At 41.6% G+C, this 16,471-nt stretch overlaps 1 protein-coding gene across 2 annotated transcripts in view; it reads right to left on the reverse strand.

Moving 5' to 3' along the window:
- brox.S (BRO1 domain and CAAX motif containing S homeolog) overlaps positions 1-16,322 on the reverse strand; it is a 30,818-nt gene extending 14,496 nt beyond the window's left edge. Inside the window, exons 1-5 of one of the 2 annotated variants that reach the window (XM_018264968.2) lie at positions 16,266-16,322; positions 3,275-3,409; positions 2,665-2,771; positions 2,486-2,582; positions 599-694 (exon numbers count right to left, since the gene is read on the reverse strand). In XM_018264968.2, coding sequence (XP_018120457.1) covers positions 599-694; positions 2,486-2,582; positions 2,665-2,771; positions 3,275-3,375 — 401 coding nt within the window. In that variant the 5' untranslated portion in view covers positions 3,376-3,409; positions 16,266-16,322. Of the gene's footprint in view, positions 1-598; positions 695-2,485; positions 2,583-2,664; positions 2,772-3,274; positions 3,410-15,944; positions 16,234-16,265 lie in introns of those variants that run through there. The other variant, XM_018264967.2, reaches the window with a different exon arrangement.
- Positions 16,323-16,471: the final 149 nt, after the last annotated feature.

Genomic DNA, 16,471 nt, shown 5'->3' on the forward strand with positions numbered 1-16,471 from the left:
GTCCCCATACTGCGGCTGGGCGGCATGCCGCCCCTATTTTTTGCCGCCCTAGGCCCGGGCCTATGCGGCCTTGCTGCAAGTCCGGGCCTAATAATAAATTATACATTTTAAGGATCCAGCAAAAGGGGATGGTGCTAGTCAAATGTGGTTGAAAGCATCTTAGTGTGTATATAATCTATTAATTCATTTTATTGGAACCTTTATGCATCCATTGGTTACACAGCAATAGTTAAGGTAATTTCCTAGGCCCAGGGCAGAGATTTGAAGGCAGGGAGCCTGCAATGCTATATATGTTTATATTTCAAACTTCATTATTCTAGATTCTCTATGCAAGAATGGAAGACATTTGTGGGGTCTGCTGGTGGGTTTATTATTTAACTGTTGTATTTCCCAAACTGTAGTAGGCACATTTTACATAACAGCAGCAGTACTAGCTATAATTGCACCCCAGACACAGCATAAAGTAATTCACCCTAACTTCAGTTGTCACCCTCCAAGTGACCCTAACATTAACTTCAAGCCTAATACTCATAAAAACATGCAATGGTTACAGATTCACAAGTAATAAAAGCATTTAAGGTCGTTGGAATTGACTTACTCTTCCTTTCCAGCCAATCTTGAGGCATATTTTGTATACCAGAGGGCCAAGTTAAATCCCATTGATGCCAGCTCAAACACTGCATCCTGCTGAGCGCTGCAAAAGAAAGCCTTGGTAAATATATAGTTAAATCAGGTTGAAAAAAGACCAAAGTCCATCACATTCAACCCCTCCAAATAAAACCCAGCATCCATACACACACCCACACCAACCCCTCCATACTCTCACATAAACTATATATATATATATATATATTACTAACTGTAGATTTTAGTATCACTTTTGGATATTCTGATTGTGCAAGAAATCATCCAAGCCCTTCTTAAAGGCATTAACTGAATCAGCATCACAACATCACCCGGCAGCACATTCTCCAACCTCACTGTCCTGACTGTGAAGAACCCCCTACGTTGCTTCAAATGAAAGTTCTTTTCTTCTAGTCTAAAGGGGAGGCCTCTGGTACGGTGATCCTCTTTATGGGTAAAAAGATCCCCTGCTATTTGTCTATAATGTCCTCTAATGTACTTGTAAAGTGTAATCATGTCCCCTCGCAAGTGCCTTTTTTCCAGAGAAAACAACCCCAACCTTGATAGTCTCCCCTCATAATTTAACTCTTCCCTCCCTCTAACCAGTTTAGTTGCACTTGGTCTCTGCACTCTCTCCAGCTCATTTATTTATTCTTCCGGCTTCTTCTTCCTTCTCATGGCTGCGCATGCGCAGTAGAGTGAAAAGTCGACTTTAACTAAAAAGCTATTTCGTTGTACTGCGCATGTATCTGCATGGGAAATTTGAAGTAAGAAGAAGAGGATCACTTTGTGGTGCTCGCTGGAAGAACCCTGGGCCAGTGCAGTTTTCTGCTTATAGGAGCACCGGCCCAGGGTTTCAGGTAAGTAAATACAATCACTTGGGGGTGCCTTACATTTGGCACCTCCAAGTGGAAGAAGACCTTCCTTCTCCTTTAAAAGCAAGTCTTTTCTTACCCACCTCAACACCAACACTTCTATCAAACTACAAATGTTTTGTTTTGCAACGATGCTCCTTGCTTACAAGGGGAATATACTGACATGAAATTAATTTATTAAGCAGCATTTTAAAAACATCCAATTTTTGTTCTGTGTTTTACCCTGTGAAAAGCCGAATAGGTTCTTGAATGAGCTGAAATAAAAAATTGTCATTCAGCATATTTACAAACCCGCTAGCTTTTCCTGACTTGGCAGCCCCATTACCCAAGTCAAAGTCTAGATAACTGAAGTCACACATAATAATAACTAAATCTAGTTGTGAAGCCTTTTTAATTGTAAATGTAGCTTGGCTTCATTCTCCTCACTTATACAAGGGGGTTTATATGATATAGAATAAAACACAACAAATAGACCGGCTTGTTGCATTCATATATTGATCTGCAGAATTTAGGGGGCAGATTTATTATGGGTCGAATTGAAAAGTTGAATTTAAATTTTAATATTTTTTTTATGGTCAAAACTCTCACATTTGAATTGTGAATTATCCAAACTCAATTAGAATTTCGAGATTTATCAAACTCTGGCCCTTTGAAAATTCAAATTCGGCTATTTGTCACCTAAAACCTGCTGAGTTCATGTATAAGTCGATGGAAGAGGTCCAGGGACCAATTGGAGATGTTACTAGCCTTCCTGACATTCGAGTTTAGTTGAATTAAATTCGAATTCGATTCGAATTTTCAAGTCGGTAAAATTTGTGCGTTTTAGATATTTGATTTTTATATTAAATAACCCAATTGAATTTCGAATATATTCATATTTATTAGAGTTTAATAAAACTCACATGAATTCGAAATTTGACCTTTGATAAAAGTGCTTCCCAGTGTTTTAGAATAAATAGAGAATTTAGGCAGCATTAAGGACAAACCTGGGAGCGGTCCCCTGCAGTGTGTCTGTCCACTTAAAATTCTGGATATAGCGGAGCTTGTTGTCCTGCGTCCCACCATCCAAGGAATTAATAAAACCTGAAACAATTCCAAACGTTAGCGCTGCTGTGTATAATGGGATGTTCAGCCACAACAAGCTTTTCTATGAGAGCAGAATTACCCAGAAGCAGGGAGAAGTAGGCATCTGTAGCATTTTTCATCATCTCATGGTTGCACGTTACATCCGTAAATAATTCCAGCAGACGTGCTCTTGTGGTCCTTAGATCACTGCATGACATGAAAAGCAAACTGAATTTAATCTATCCATAGTTTAGAAATCTGTGAACCTGCTAAGTATGTTTTCGGTAGGCTTTTTGGCATTCATCACAGACTAGAGTTGGTGTATGGGACCAGTAAAACAATAGCGGTGAACAAATGGTTCATTCAGCAACACACTAATGAAGCTGGATGGTTTTTAATGGAACTTGATGGAACGTGGTACAAACACAAGAGAAGGTCAATTTTCTCCACTTCCCAAAACTACTGAAAATCAGCTCATTATATGATTAAGGGTGCAGTACAGATTTTAACAATCATTTGGGGCAATAAAAAACAAAGACAAATTGACGTGGCTTATGATACAGCATAAGGACAGCATTGAGCAACATTGAGCTTGAGAGGCCACAGAAAGATATTAGTACTTTACAATAAAACAGGATTTCTAGTAATTTATTGAAATTGCTGAAAATTGTTTGTGATTCTTTGCACCAGAGCAGTTATGGCAGTCTCACCTGCATATTTTAGATGCTGCTTGGGTGGAGGCAACCCCATAGAAATTAAAAGAGACTGGAGCGGTGGCCTTTAAAGGGTTGCGATGAAACCAGTGTGTCATTTTGATGGAATATTTTCACTGCCTGTTGGATCTCCTATGATTGAAGAAAGAGATAAAGAGTAAGTATTCGTTCTGACATTCTAGGGCAGATTTATCAAGGGTTGAATGGTAAATTCTAATTCGAATTTTGGAGTTTCAAAATTGACACATTCTGATTTTAATCCTCTTATTTGAATGTGAAATTTATCACACCTCGACCGTGGAAACAGTCCTAATTCGAATATTTGCCACATATTTGCCATATTTGTAAACCTCATGTACAAGTCAATGGCAGAGGTCCGTTGAGCCATTTGGAGATGTTAATAGCCTTCCTGACATTCGAGTTTTTTTATGATTCGAATCTTCGAGTCGGAACCATTTCATCGAATATTAGACATTCAAATTTTTTCTTAAATAACCTCCCAGTCGAATTGTGAATATATTCCAATTAAAAAAATTCACATGAATTCAAAATTAGACCTTTGATAAATGGGCCTCTAAGTGCATTTTCTATTATAGCGGCATATAGTTCACCCTTCATGCACAGGGTGACATTAAATGGACAGAGAGGATAAGTGAAAGGTTTGTATTATGTTACTTATCCCTTTATGTAAAATAAGGCACCAAGTTTGACCAGGTGCTGTAACCAATATGTTTGCATTTAACCAGGCGACTAGTAAATGCTTACCTGTTGATTTGTTGCTATAAGTGATTAGACTAGTAGCAAAGGTTGCACCTTTTATTGCATTTCCCTTGAAGACTCTTACACAGAATGCAGAATACGGCAAATATTAATTTTACACTTGCTCTAAGCAATTCTCGCTGTCCTCACCATTGGAAGACTGAGCTCAGTGGAAAGCTCAGGAACTTACACCATTGAATCCTTTATCTGGGAACCCAATACCCAAAAATCTCTGAATTACGGGAAGGCCATTTGCTATTGGGTCCATTTCAAGCACATAATTCTATTTTTTATGAATGATTGAATTTTTCTCTGTAAAAAGCTCCATGAATCCATACTGTGGCAAAATAATCCTAGTGGGTTAATGCTTAAAGGTTTTTTAGCAGTCTTAAGGATAATGGAACAAAGGGTGTTTTGTCGACAGCGATAAATCTTGGTTACCGCAAGAAAACTTTGTGCTGTGTATGTTTCCCCACCAACGATTTGCATTTTAGATCAGATTTAAGTCATAGTAACATATTAAGTTAGGTTGAAAAAAAGACATGCGTCCATCAAGTTTAACCTTTTAACTTGCCTAACTGCCAGTTGATCCAGAGGAAGGCAAAAAACCCATCTGAAGCCTCTCCAATTTGCCTCAAAGGGGGAAAAATTCCTTCCTGACTCCAAAATGGCAATCGGACTAATCCCTGGATCAACTTGTACTATGAGCTATCTCCCATAACCCTGTATTCCCTCACTTGCTAAACACCATCCAACCCCTTCTTAAAGCTATCTAATGCAGGGGTGTCAAAACTTTTTGCAACGAGGGCCAGATTTTGCGAGGTGAAAATGTGTGGGGGCCGACCATCCAGCCTGACATTCTTTGAACCATTAACATCATTTAACTCATTTAAACAAGGAATCACGTAGCCGTAGCAGTAATATTTGGGCACATTAGTGAAATGATCTGCCATTTGGTCTATACTGCTGCCTGTGTGCTGAAGGTGTTGGTGTTAATGTTACTGCTACGGCTACGTGATTCCTGATTGCACTGTGCTGGGGGGCCCATTATTATTAATTTCATGATGGAGACTGAGGGCCGCTGTAAATTTGAAAATGGGCCGCAATTGGCCCCCGGGCCTGACTTTGGACATGCCTGATCCAATGTCTGAATATTTAGGTGGAACGGGTAACCTTGCGTCAGCTGGAAAGATCTATTTGTAAATAAAAATCAAAAGGACACAAGGGAATTTTTTACACCTGTGGTATCCAAGATTTATCACAGACGACAAACGTCCAGTAAGCCTAAGGCATGGTAATCCAAATTACAAAAAGATTCCTTATCCAGATAATAACAGGTCCCAAGCATTTTATATAATAGATCCTGTACCTGAAATGAATGCAGATTACTCCAAACCTAAATACAGCCCTGACACTCCTATAACAGATGGCACCTCACTTTCTGCTTGATGGTTTCCTACACCCTTTAAACTTAGTTTCTCAGCAGCAGCCCATAGCCCACTGAGCATGTGCAGTGCCGCTGACACACAAAAGTTAGCCTAACAAAATCCAAGATGAGGAGCTGTAGGGGGGAACTTTGAAGGCCTGGATCATTACTGTTACAGGGCTGCTCAACCTCTAGGCTGGTAAAATAAGATCAGCTTATAAAATACAGCATTAATAGCCTTGTTCATTTTTAGGCTTTAATTTTCCTTTAAATATTTCACTGGCAATGCTCAAATGTCATTACTCCTTCATTGACAGTTTCTCACAGTTCCTGTGAGTAGGCAGCAGAGCTCTTGGCTAGAAGGATAAGCAGAAGCCCAATCAAGGAGAAGAGAAAATTTGTATACAGGAGCAGACAATGCATTTACTTTATTCACATTTAATAAAAATGTAAAATACAACAGAATGTAGCAAATCGTACAAAGGCCCCTTGATGGGAACAGGACTCAAACACAAGCCCCTCTCATATCAGTGGAAAAAGAATGCAGCAAACATGAACAGAGTAAATGAGCATTTGTTAGGCTGACTAAAATGAATATAGAAAACTATTATTTTGTTAAGCTTTCCAAGTACAGAGAAGATCGTTCAGAAAATAAAGAAATGTCAAATGGTTTTGTGGCTACACAATTGTTATTTATAAAACTGAAAGTTGATTTATTTTCCCAGTTTAAATGTTAGATTTGAGGCAAAGGTGCTGCCAACTTGTTAAAGATACAAGATGACCCTTACATAACATGGTTTGGAACCGTCAATTTTTTCATGATCTGAAATTAGTGAGGAATATTTAGTCAAATATTTTAATGGGGTGGGGTGATGCTTCTGAATCAGGTAGAAGAACTCTGCCCTCAGCCCACCCGTGAGGTCTCTATGCCCTGTTTTTGCCTTTGGCCTTTATTATTCATTTACAGGTATGGGATCCGTTACCTGGAAACCCAATATCTAGAAAGCTCCGATTTACAGAAGGGGCGTCTCCCATAGACATTATAATCAAATAATCCAAAATGTAAAAAAATATTTCCTTTTTCCCTATAACAACAAAACAGTAATATGTAATGCAAACCAAGATATAATTAATCCTTATTGGAAGAAAAACCAGCCTATTGGGTTTATTTTTTTTTTACATGATTTTCTAGTAGATTTAAGGTATGAAGATCCAAATTATGGAAAATGTAGTTATCCAAAAGACCCCAGGTCCTGAATATTTTGGATAACAGGTCCCATAACTGTAATTGTGGGGTTTGGAGCAGGTAGGGTTGAGTATCAGGCTGGTATCAGGCAGGTAGGGTTGCCACCTTTTCTGAAAAAAAAAAAATATATATATATTTCTTATAAATAATTGGCACAAAGCATTATTTTTTTTTACCAGCCAGGTGGCAACCCTACTAACAGGCAAAAGGACCTGGTGTCCCCAGATGCTGTAGATACATAAAATAACAACAAGGAGTTACATACAAAGTCAAGAGAAATAAATTGGAAACGGTGTGGACATCTGTGAATGTTATAAAACCTCTTTCTAAATTAAAAGAACTCATACTTTGGGTTAAGTGACCCTTTAAACACCACAGATGACATCATTCTATCCTTACTAGAATGCTAGGTTTCACATATCCTCCATGTTGACATAATACATAGCACTGGGCTCCAAAAAGAAAATCTGTGCCCCAAAGTTTTCCCATACATGCTCCCCAAACCAAATGCTCTATTGACCCATCAAATATAATGTTGGCGATATTGGGAGGAGAACTTGGCCGCGTCAGGCACTGACGTGACCAAACCTGAAAAACAGGTTATAAACAAGTGGAAGTTGCCATTACGGATGATTAAGTGTGTATAGGGAGATAAGCAAAGTGCCAAGGGTACCTAGACACGCTACAATGAGCACTAAAGCCGTTTCTTTCCCATAGAGAAGGTTTTAATAAACAATCAATGCTTTATATTAAAATGTCAGCCTGTTATACAATATGTTGGCTCTATATACACACTGACGTCATTGCTGCTCAAATACCTGCATAACAAACCAAGGGGAATAAAAAAGGGTAAACAGTAGTAAGTGTGAAATAAATGGTAACCTTTGCCAGATGTAAAACAGAACTTCCAACTCCCTTTATCAGTTGTGGTTCTGTAAGAATAATGGGAGCTCCATCCTGTTGCTTCCACCTCAATATTCCCATGTATTTTCCTTACCCTGTTCCCACAATCTATGACAGCAAAGTAAATCTGCCTGCCAGTCTGCCTATTGAGCCATGCACAAGGCAAAAACAATGAACCCCCTAGTAAAAATTTGATCAGATACTAATCTTGTCAGGCAGAAAACTTCATGGCCAAGGACTATAAAGTGCCATAATCCATGGCTTACTGGTCTGCATGCCCACCTGTGATCCAAGTATTAGCCCTAAGAACAAACAGAACCAGCTTGATCTTGATCACCAAATCCAAGGAGGCCTACTCGTATGGTGACTTGTCCAACTTACTTACAAGATCAATTTTATAAGGGGATCTTGACTCTTCATTATATTTTTGCCTGCATACCTAGTGACTGCTACAAACTTTGTTATACAAAAATGTGACAATGTCAGATGAAGACAATTACTGACAAGAAACAGCCATGGCAGAAACCCAATTGTGGGTAATGGCCTGCCACAACAACGACTGATCAGTTATTATTATATAAACGCCATATTTGGACCCCACCCACTACTTTAAAGTCATCATTATCCTCTGCATTGTTGGCTAAAACTGGGTGCCATATTGATGCTTCATAGGTGCAGCAGTAGAGGGGAACCACATATTTTCTTAATTAGACCTATATTGTTGTACAGCAGTAGTTAATAGGAAAGACAACCTCCTGATATGAACAGCTTGCTGGTGGCTAAAAAAACAGCTTCTTAGCGAAGGCCACAAGCAGCTTTTAGAGGTACAGACCATGGGCCTCTGTAGATCACTGTCCCTTTAAATGTTTTATTTCATAATTAGCAATGACATAAATGTCATGTGACGACATCTGCTATTTACTAAGGCATTCCTGGGCCCTGGAGTCTTATGATTAGAGTAAATATACAGGAAATCTCAGTTCAAAGTTCACCTTAACGTTATGTTTCAGGCAATGAAATCAAATTGATCTATTTATTGTTTGATAAGTTCCTCCGCTGTGTAACGAAAGATTGCAAAAGCACTTATAATTGTAATTAAGCAGCTCCGGTTACACTGCTAGTTGCACAAACATATACCAATCAGTTGCAGTCAGGGAATGTGTGGCCATGGCCCACACAGAATTTAGGTGGCACAACTCTGTGCTGAACAAACACAGTGGGTAGGATGGCTCTTTTTGCTCTAAGCATGGAGTTTTTAATTATCAGCCCGCAGTCCCGGGTTTGTTACTGAAATGTCCCAACTTTCTCTCTGATCTCCGGCACCGAACAGCCAGAACAAGCCACAAAGTTTCTAACTCAATTGGTTTTTGCCAGAGAGCCCAAAATACATGGCAGGTGCACTTTTGTAACATTTTAAGATAAGCAAAGAAACAATTGTAACAATTTAAGATAAGCAGGTCTCTTGGGGAAACTGTGACTTACAGCTTAAAGGGGTTGTTCACCTTCAAACAAGTAGTTGTTTTCAGATAGATCACCAGAAATAAAGACTTTTTTTTTCTATTTTCTACGGATGCACCGAATCCACTATTAAATTCGGCCGAACACCGAATCCTTCACGAAGGATTTGGCCAAATACCGAACCAAATCCTAATTTGCATATGCAAATTAGGGGTGGGAAGGAAAAACATTTTTTACTTCCTTGTTTTGTGACAAAAAGTCACGCAATTTCCCTCTCCGCCCCCTAATTTGCATATGCATAGGCCGAATCCGAGTCCTGCTGAAAAAGGCAAAATCCTGGCTGAATCCCAAACCGAATCCTGGATTCGGTGCATCCCTACTATTTTCTATGTGTCACCGGTTTTCTTATATTGAAGCGTAAAGTCATTTTTCACCTTCTAAAGCAGCTCTGGGAAGGGGGGGTCGCCGACCCTGTAAACTGTTCTAAATTGATACATTTAGTTGATACATTTCTTATGTCCCTGCTGAGCAGAATCTCTGGGTTTCATTAAAGGTTAGAATTGATACAATAGTTGCTAATACTTCAGAGATGCTACTGAGAAATGGATCAACTAAATGTTGCAAAATTGTAGAAGTTTGAGAGTCTGTACCTGAATTACTGAGCTGCCAGACTGAAACACCAGAGACACGAACATTCAACTTTAAACTTAGATTTTGGAAAAACAGTAAAAAATAAATAATGGGAAGTGATTGAAAAAAGTCTTTATTTCTGGGGAACAATCTAAAAACAACTGAACAGGAAAAAGTGTTCGGACGGTGAACAACCCCTTTGAAGGACAATTCACCTTCATTAGCAAAACTGTAAAAACATATAAAAACCACAGAAATGTGTTCAGACTTTCATACCCTGCCAAATTTTGTAAAATGAACATGGTAATTAGGGGGTGTGGCCCCAAAATGGGCGTGGTCAAAATGTCACCACACTATGTGCAGCAAATCGTTATCCTTCTTTCTGTTTTCAAAATGTTGGGAGGAATGGGTTAAAAAAAAACATGTTCCCTTTAATCTGAGATGTGGGATGGAATTTTATGCTTTAGAGAGGAACACAGAAGGGAATTCACACTCTACACTGAATAAGGCAAAATAAAAGGAAAATTAATGAATCCCAATTAATATTTTTCCTATTAGTAATAATTACTTGCCTTACATTGCAACAGTAAAGATTCAGCTGAGACTGTGAGCCCGAAGGCATAATGATCTCAGTGCATAATAACTGCCTGAATGACTTGCCTGAGTCACCTGTCATGTGACAGCACAAGTATCAGTCATGTGACAGTTGAGTGAAAAAATGTCACCTTCCTGACCACAGGATACCATTTTTGACTTCTTGGGATAAACCCTACCCCAATCAATATGCATGAACATCTGCTTCCATATGATTTTCCACACTGGCATAAATATACCTGTGCTATTTTGCTTTGTTTCTGAAGGTTTAGAAAGCATCTAAACTGCAAGTGTATAGCTTACCCTGCTGCAGGGAGATTAGTAGCTACTACCAGTGCCTGGTTAGAAACAGGTTTCATTGCTTCCTACACAGTCACTATAGAAGTATTTCCCCATAAACATAATTATGGTCATTTCTAGTTGGTTACAAATAGCAGTTACTAATCTCTGGGTGTGACATAAAGCAAAGTGCTTCCTATATACGTTTATTATATCTGCAGTTTGGTATTAGTATCAACACACTACATTAGTACAGTTCTGGGTATTATATTGTGCCAATTGCCTTTCTCTTCTAGTCTAAGCCCCTCGAAGTAACGACTATATGCCACCCGAAATATAACACAACCAATGTGGTGCTATAAATATGGGAGGTCCTCTGCACCCAACACATTATCAATTTATTAAAGGGGAAGGAAACCTAGTCAGCGCAAACCCCCCACCCCCCCTCCCGTTTGTTGCCCACCCTCCCTCCTCCCCCCCTGGCCTACCCGTCCCTCTGGGCAAATGCCCCTAACTTGTTACTTACCCTTCTGCGCAGGTCCAGTCCAGGGAGTTCACCGACGACATCTTCTTCCACGCGATCTTCTTCCTGCTGTGAACGGCGTTTTAGCGCATGCGCAGTAGGATCATTTCGCCAGTACAGATCTACTGCGCATGCGCCAAAAGTCACGCGCAAGCGCAGTAGATCGTACCGGCGAAATGATCCTACTGCGCTTGCGCCGTTCAAAGCAGGAAGAAGATCGCGTGGAAGAAGATGTCGTCGGTGAACTACCTGGACTGGACCTGCGCAGAAGGGTAAGTAACAAGTTAGGGGCATTTGCCCAGCAGGACGGGTAGGCCAGGGGGGAGGAGGGAGGATGGGCAACAAACGGGAGGGGGGGTGGGGGGTTTGCGCCGACTAGGTTTCCTTCCCCTTTAAGGACATTGAAACATTTTGTGCCTTAAGCTACTAAAAATGCCTTACCCTTTAAACAAAACAGGGATTGTTTGTCCATATATTGCAATATATTTAAGCTGAACAACTACGTCAGTCATCGCTGCTATGCCCAGTCCTATAATCGACTTGCATCTGATTCATTAAGAATTCCATTGCTTCATTATACATTTTATAAAGGGACTAAGTTTTACCCGCAACGTACTTGCTGCTTCCAACTGGTGGCCAACTGATGGCCAATAAAAGGGCAACCAAGTTTGGGAGTTTTACTTGGAAAGCAGCAAGTAAGTTTCAGGTAAAACGTAGTCCCAGTGTAAAATGTATAATGAAGCAATAGAATTCTTAATGAATCAGATGAGTGTAGGACTGGCCAGAAAACATTCTCTGTTTTGTTTAAAGGGTAAGGCATTTTTTAGTAGCTTAAGGCAAAAAATGTTTCAATGTCCTTAAAGGGATACTGTCATGGGAAAAAAAATTTTTTCAAAATGAATCAGTTAATAGTGCTGTTCCTGCAGAATTCTGCATTGAAATCCATTTCTCAAAAGAGCAAACAGTTTTTTTTTATATTCAATTTTGAAATCTGACATGGGGCTAGACATTTTGTCAATTTCCCAGCTGCCCCTGGTCATGTGACTTGTGCCTGCACTTTAGGAGAGAAATGCTTTCTGGCAGGCTGCTGTTTTTCCTTTTCAATGTAACTGAATGTGTCTCAGTGGGACATGGGTTTTTACTATTGAGTGTTGTTCTTAGATCTACCAGGCAGCTGTTATCTTGTGTTAGGCAGCTGTTATCTGGTTACCTTCCCATTGTTCTTTTGTTTGGCTGCTGGGGGGGGGAAAAGGGAGGGGTAATATCACTCCAACTTGCAGTACAGCAGTAAACAGTGATTGAAGTTTATCAGAGCACAAGTCACATGACTTGGGGCAGCTGGGAAATTGACAATATGTCTAGCTCCATGTCAGATTTCAAAATTGAATTTAAAAAAAATTTGTTTGCTCTTTTGAGAAATGGATTTCAGTGCAGAATTCTGCTGGAGCAGCACTATTAACTGATTCATTTTTGGAAACATTTTTTTTCCCATGACAGAAATCCCTTTAATATATTGATAATGGGTTGAGTGCAGAGGAGCTCTTGTATTTGTACATTGCACCCCCTCATAATGTTTTTAAAAATTAGTGATGAGCACAACTTTTCCTTGTGTGCTATAAATATGGTGACTGGAAAAGAGCCAGATGCAGATGAAGCTCTAGGGAACATACATGCAGCCTCGGCAGGCATCGATAGTCAGAAAATGCTTCTTATACCAGACACGGGACACTAGTAAAGCAGAGAAGGCTCAATGTGTGGGATGCACAAACCAACATCAGAATAGAATTAATATGTGATGATCATAAAATTAACATAAAATCAGCTGTCCTGTCATGCTTCATGGGATGAATAGAAGGTCAGAGCACTTATCTCAGCACGAGGGCTCACTGCTTGGCACTGCATTCAGATACAGGTTCAGCCCCCACAAGGTCAATATGTGCATAGGTTTTGTATAAAATCCCTATATGTTAGCTAGCTCCCAATGAAAAACCTAAGGATGGTGTATAACTGTCTCCTGATAGATTTATTTTATATATAAGTATATATATTTACTGTCCATTTGTCTGGTTGCAGTAGGGAGTTAGATGGTTCCATTGGGCAGGGGCTGATGTATAACTGCTTTATAGTTGCTTCAAAAAGGAAAAAATGCTCAAGACAAACTCAGGGCCAGTGTGAGAGAATAAGGGCCCCATTGGGGAGCAATGAAAACCAGGGATGGCCAAATTGCAGTCTTACAGCTGATGCTGAAACACAACTGAGGACCTGCAGTTCAACAACAGCTTTAGTGCTGTAGGTTGATCATCCCTGGCAGTGGTGTAACTAAAGCACAGGTTGTTGCCCAGCCAGACAACAGGCCCCAGATCTGTGCAGGCCCTGGTGTATGCCCCCCCCCCCAAAGTTATGCAGCCATTCTATATTAAAACAGTGGCGGAACTACCGGGGGAGCAGGGGGTGCGAGCGGACCAGGACCCGCACCCCTTCAGGGCCCCCCGGCAGCCCGCTCACCACTGAAATCCGGCGTGTGCAGAGGGAGGGCGGGGCCTGGCTGCGCGTCACGCACCAGGGCCTGCCCCCCTCTAGTTACAGCACTGCATTAAAATATGTAAAACAGTTGCCTCCCATGAAAGGAGTTGTTCACCTTTAAATTAACTTTTAGTATGATGTAGAGAGTGATATTCTGAGACAATTTGCAATTGTTTTTTATTACTTGTGGTTTTTGAGTTATTTCGCCTTTTATTCAGAAACTCTCCAGTTTGCAATTTTGGCAAGCTGGTTGCTAGGGTCCAAATTTCCCTAGTAACCATTCTTTGATTTGAATAACAGACTGGAATATGAAAAGGAGAGGGTCTGACTAGAATGGTGAGTAATAATAGCAATAACAGTACATCTGTAGCCTTACAGAGCATTTGTTTTTTTAGATGGGGTCAGTAACCCCCATTTGAAAGCGGAAAGAGTCAGAAGAAGGCAAATAATTCAAAAACTATAAAGAAGAAAGAAATGAAGACCTGTTGAAAAGTTGCTTAGAATTAGTCATTCTAAGCAATTCTGAAATACTAAAAGTTAACTTAAAGGTGAACAACCCCCTTAAAGAGGCTCATGTTATGGTGGGATCTCCTACCATAAATTCACAAATTCATTAAGGTGGGCTATATCGGTCTGATCCAATCGTAGGCCCTAGGGCCCAATGATCGGATTATAATGCAGGCAATATGGGAGGTCGAATCGCAAGACTGCATCAACAAACAGATGCGGTCTGCAATCAGACAAGATTTTTAGCCCTGCCCAATTGACATCTGGCCAACTTCAGCCAGACATTGATCAGAGAAGCCCATTGAAGGGCCCCACACACAGGCCAATAAGCTGCCGACTTGGTCTGTCGACAGCTTTTATCGGCCCCTGTATGGCCACCTTAAAATGCCTCAATTACCCTTTCTATGAAATTCTCATGTATATTATTACTGCCTGTACAGTTACACTGGCCACATACGGCAACCCCAGACCAAATGCCTTGCCTCTGGCATCAGCCTTTGACAGACTTCTCTCCCAATGGGTCTGCATCGGTCCCCAGTATGAAAAAGTGGATAAACAGCACCAGACAGGCAAAACCACATTAGAAAGCCTTTATTACTGCATGGCTTAGATTGACTCTGAACAAAAGTTTCGGGCCGCAAATGCTTTTTTTTGCTCCTAGTATGACCATTGGCCTCAGATCCAAACAATCAGATCACCCCAATTAGATCCACAGCCTGGGTGGGCCTCACCTGTCACTGCCACTACTCCTGTATGTGGGCAGCACAAGTGCCATTTGCTTAGCAGATAATGTGAATATGTAAATATGCTGCACACAATAACACAAACTTCTAACTGAAATATCAAAGCTCTGTTGAGGCTTGTGTAACAAAGGGAAGCGATAAAATCAGGAGTTAAGTTCCCCTTTAATACTCAGGGCAGAGGGGTTGTTAAACACAAAGTGGTGGTGTGTAAGGGCAGGTGGGTAAGGGCAGGAGGGTAAGGGCAGGAGTGTAAGGGCAGATGGGTAAGGGCAGATGGGTAAGGGCAGATGGGTAAGGGCAGGTGGGTATGGGCAGGTGGGTAAGGGCAGGTGGGTAAGGGTAGGAGGTGTGTAAGGGCAGGTGGGTAAGGGTAGGAGGTGTGTAAGGGCAGGTGGGTAAGGGCAGGTGTGTAAGGGCAGGAGGTGTGTAAGGGCAGGTGGGTAAGGGCAGGTGGGTAAGGGCAGGAGTGTAAGGGCAGGAGGGTAAGGGCAGGTGGGTAAGGGCAGGTGGGTATGGGCAGGTGGGTATGGGCAGGTGGGTAAGGGCAGGTGGGTAAGGGTAGGAGGTGTGTAAGGGCAGGTGGGTAAGGGCAGGAGGGTAAGGGCAGGAGTGTAAGGGCAGATGGGTAAGGGCAGATGGGTAAGGGCAGATGGGTAAGGGCAGATGGGTAAGGGCAGGTGGGTATGGGCAGGTGGGTAAGGGCAAGTGGGTAAGGGTAGGAGGTGTGTAAGGGCAGGTGGGTAAGGGCAGGTGGGTAAGGGCAGGAGGTGTGTAAGGGCAGGTGGGTAAGGGCAGGTGGGTAAGGGCAGGAGTGCAAGGGCAGGAGGGTAAGGGCAGGTGGGTAAGGGCAGGAGTGTAAGGGCAGGAGTGTAAGGGCAGGAGGGCAGTTGGACATCGCTGGTTTAAATACTAAGACCATGTAACATCAGTATGTCCTTTGTAGTGTGATTTACCCCTCATCCCCCCACAACAAACACAAGTAGGGGCCCCTGTAATTCTGGGGCCACGGGATCCTAACCATAAACGTAGCCCTGAGGGGCTGGAATGGCAGTAGGTAAGAACTAGACTATACTCACCCCTGGGGCCGAGTTAGCTCAAAGCAGCAGCCAGCTGACTAAACCACTTCGATGCCACAAAATCAGCGCATCCCCTGGACCAAGACAGCCGACTGTCACAAGCTTGCTTCCGGGTTGTGACGCAAATAGACTAGCACGCCCAAAGGCGGAGCAGAACAAAACATTAATTTGCGCATGCGCACGCCAACACACGGAAATCCCGCATTTCCTCTACTAACGCGTCACTAATGGATTGGACTGGAGGATATCTCGCCTTTATTAAACTCCCTCCATCCATTCATCCCCTCGCTGACCCCCGTTTCCCGTAAGATTACGTCATACCATAGGGACAGCCAAGAACACATGCGCGTTCCGCAGCCTGTAAGGGTGAGGCTGTTACCTGGGCAACGACGCCAGTCGGTTGAAATTATATATAAGTAGGCGTGGTTTCTAAAAACACTTCATCCAATCGACGCGAAGCAAAACAAAGCAAAGCTTACATGAAGGCGTGGCGAGGGCTGGATACGAGGCTTGGCACGCAAATGGTA

The sequence above is a fragment of the Xenopus laevis genome, chromosome 5S, assembly GCF_017654675.1.
Source record: "Xenopus laevis strain J_2021 chromosome 5S, Xenopus_laevis_v10.1, whole genome shotgun sequence".
Classification (NCBI taxonomy): domain Eukaryota; kingdom Metazoa; phylum Chordata; class Amphibia; order Anura; family Pipidae; genus Xenopus; species Xenopus laevis.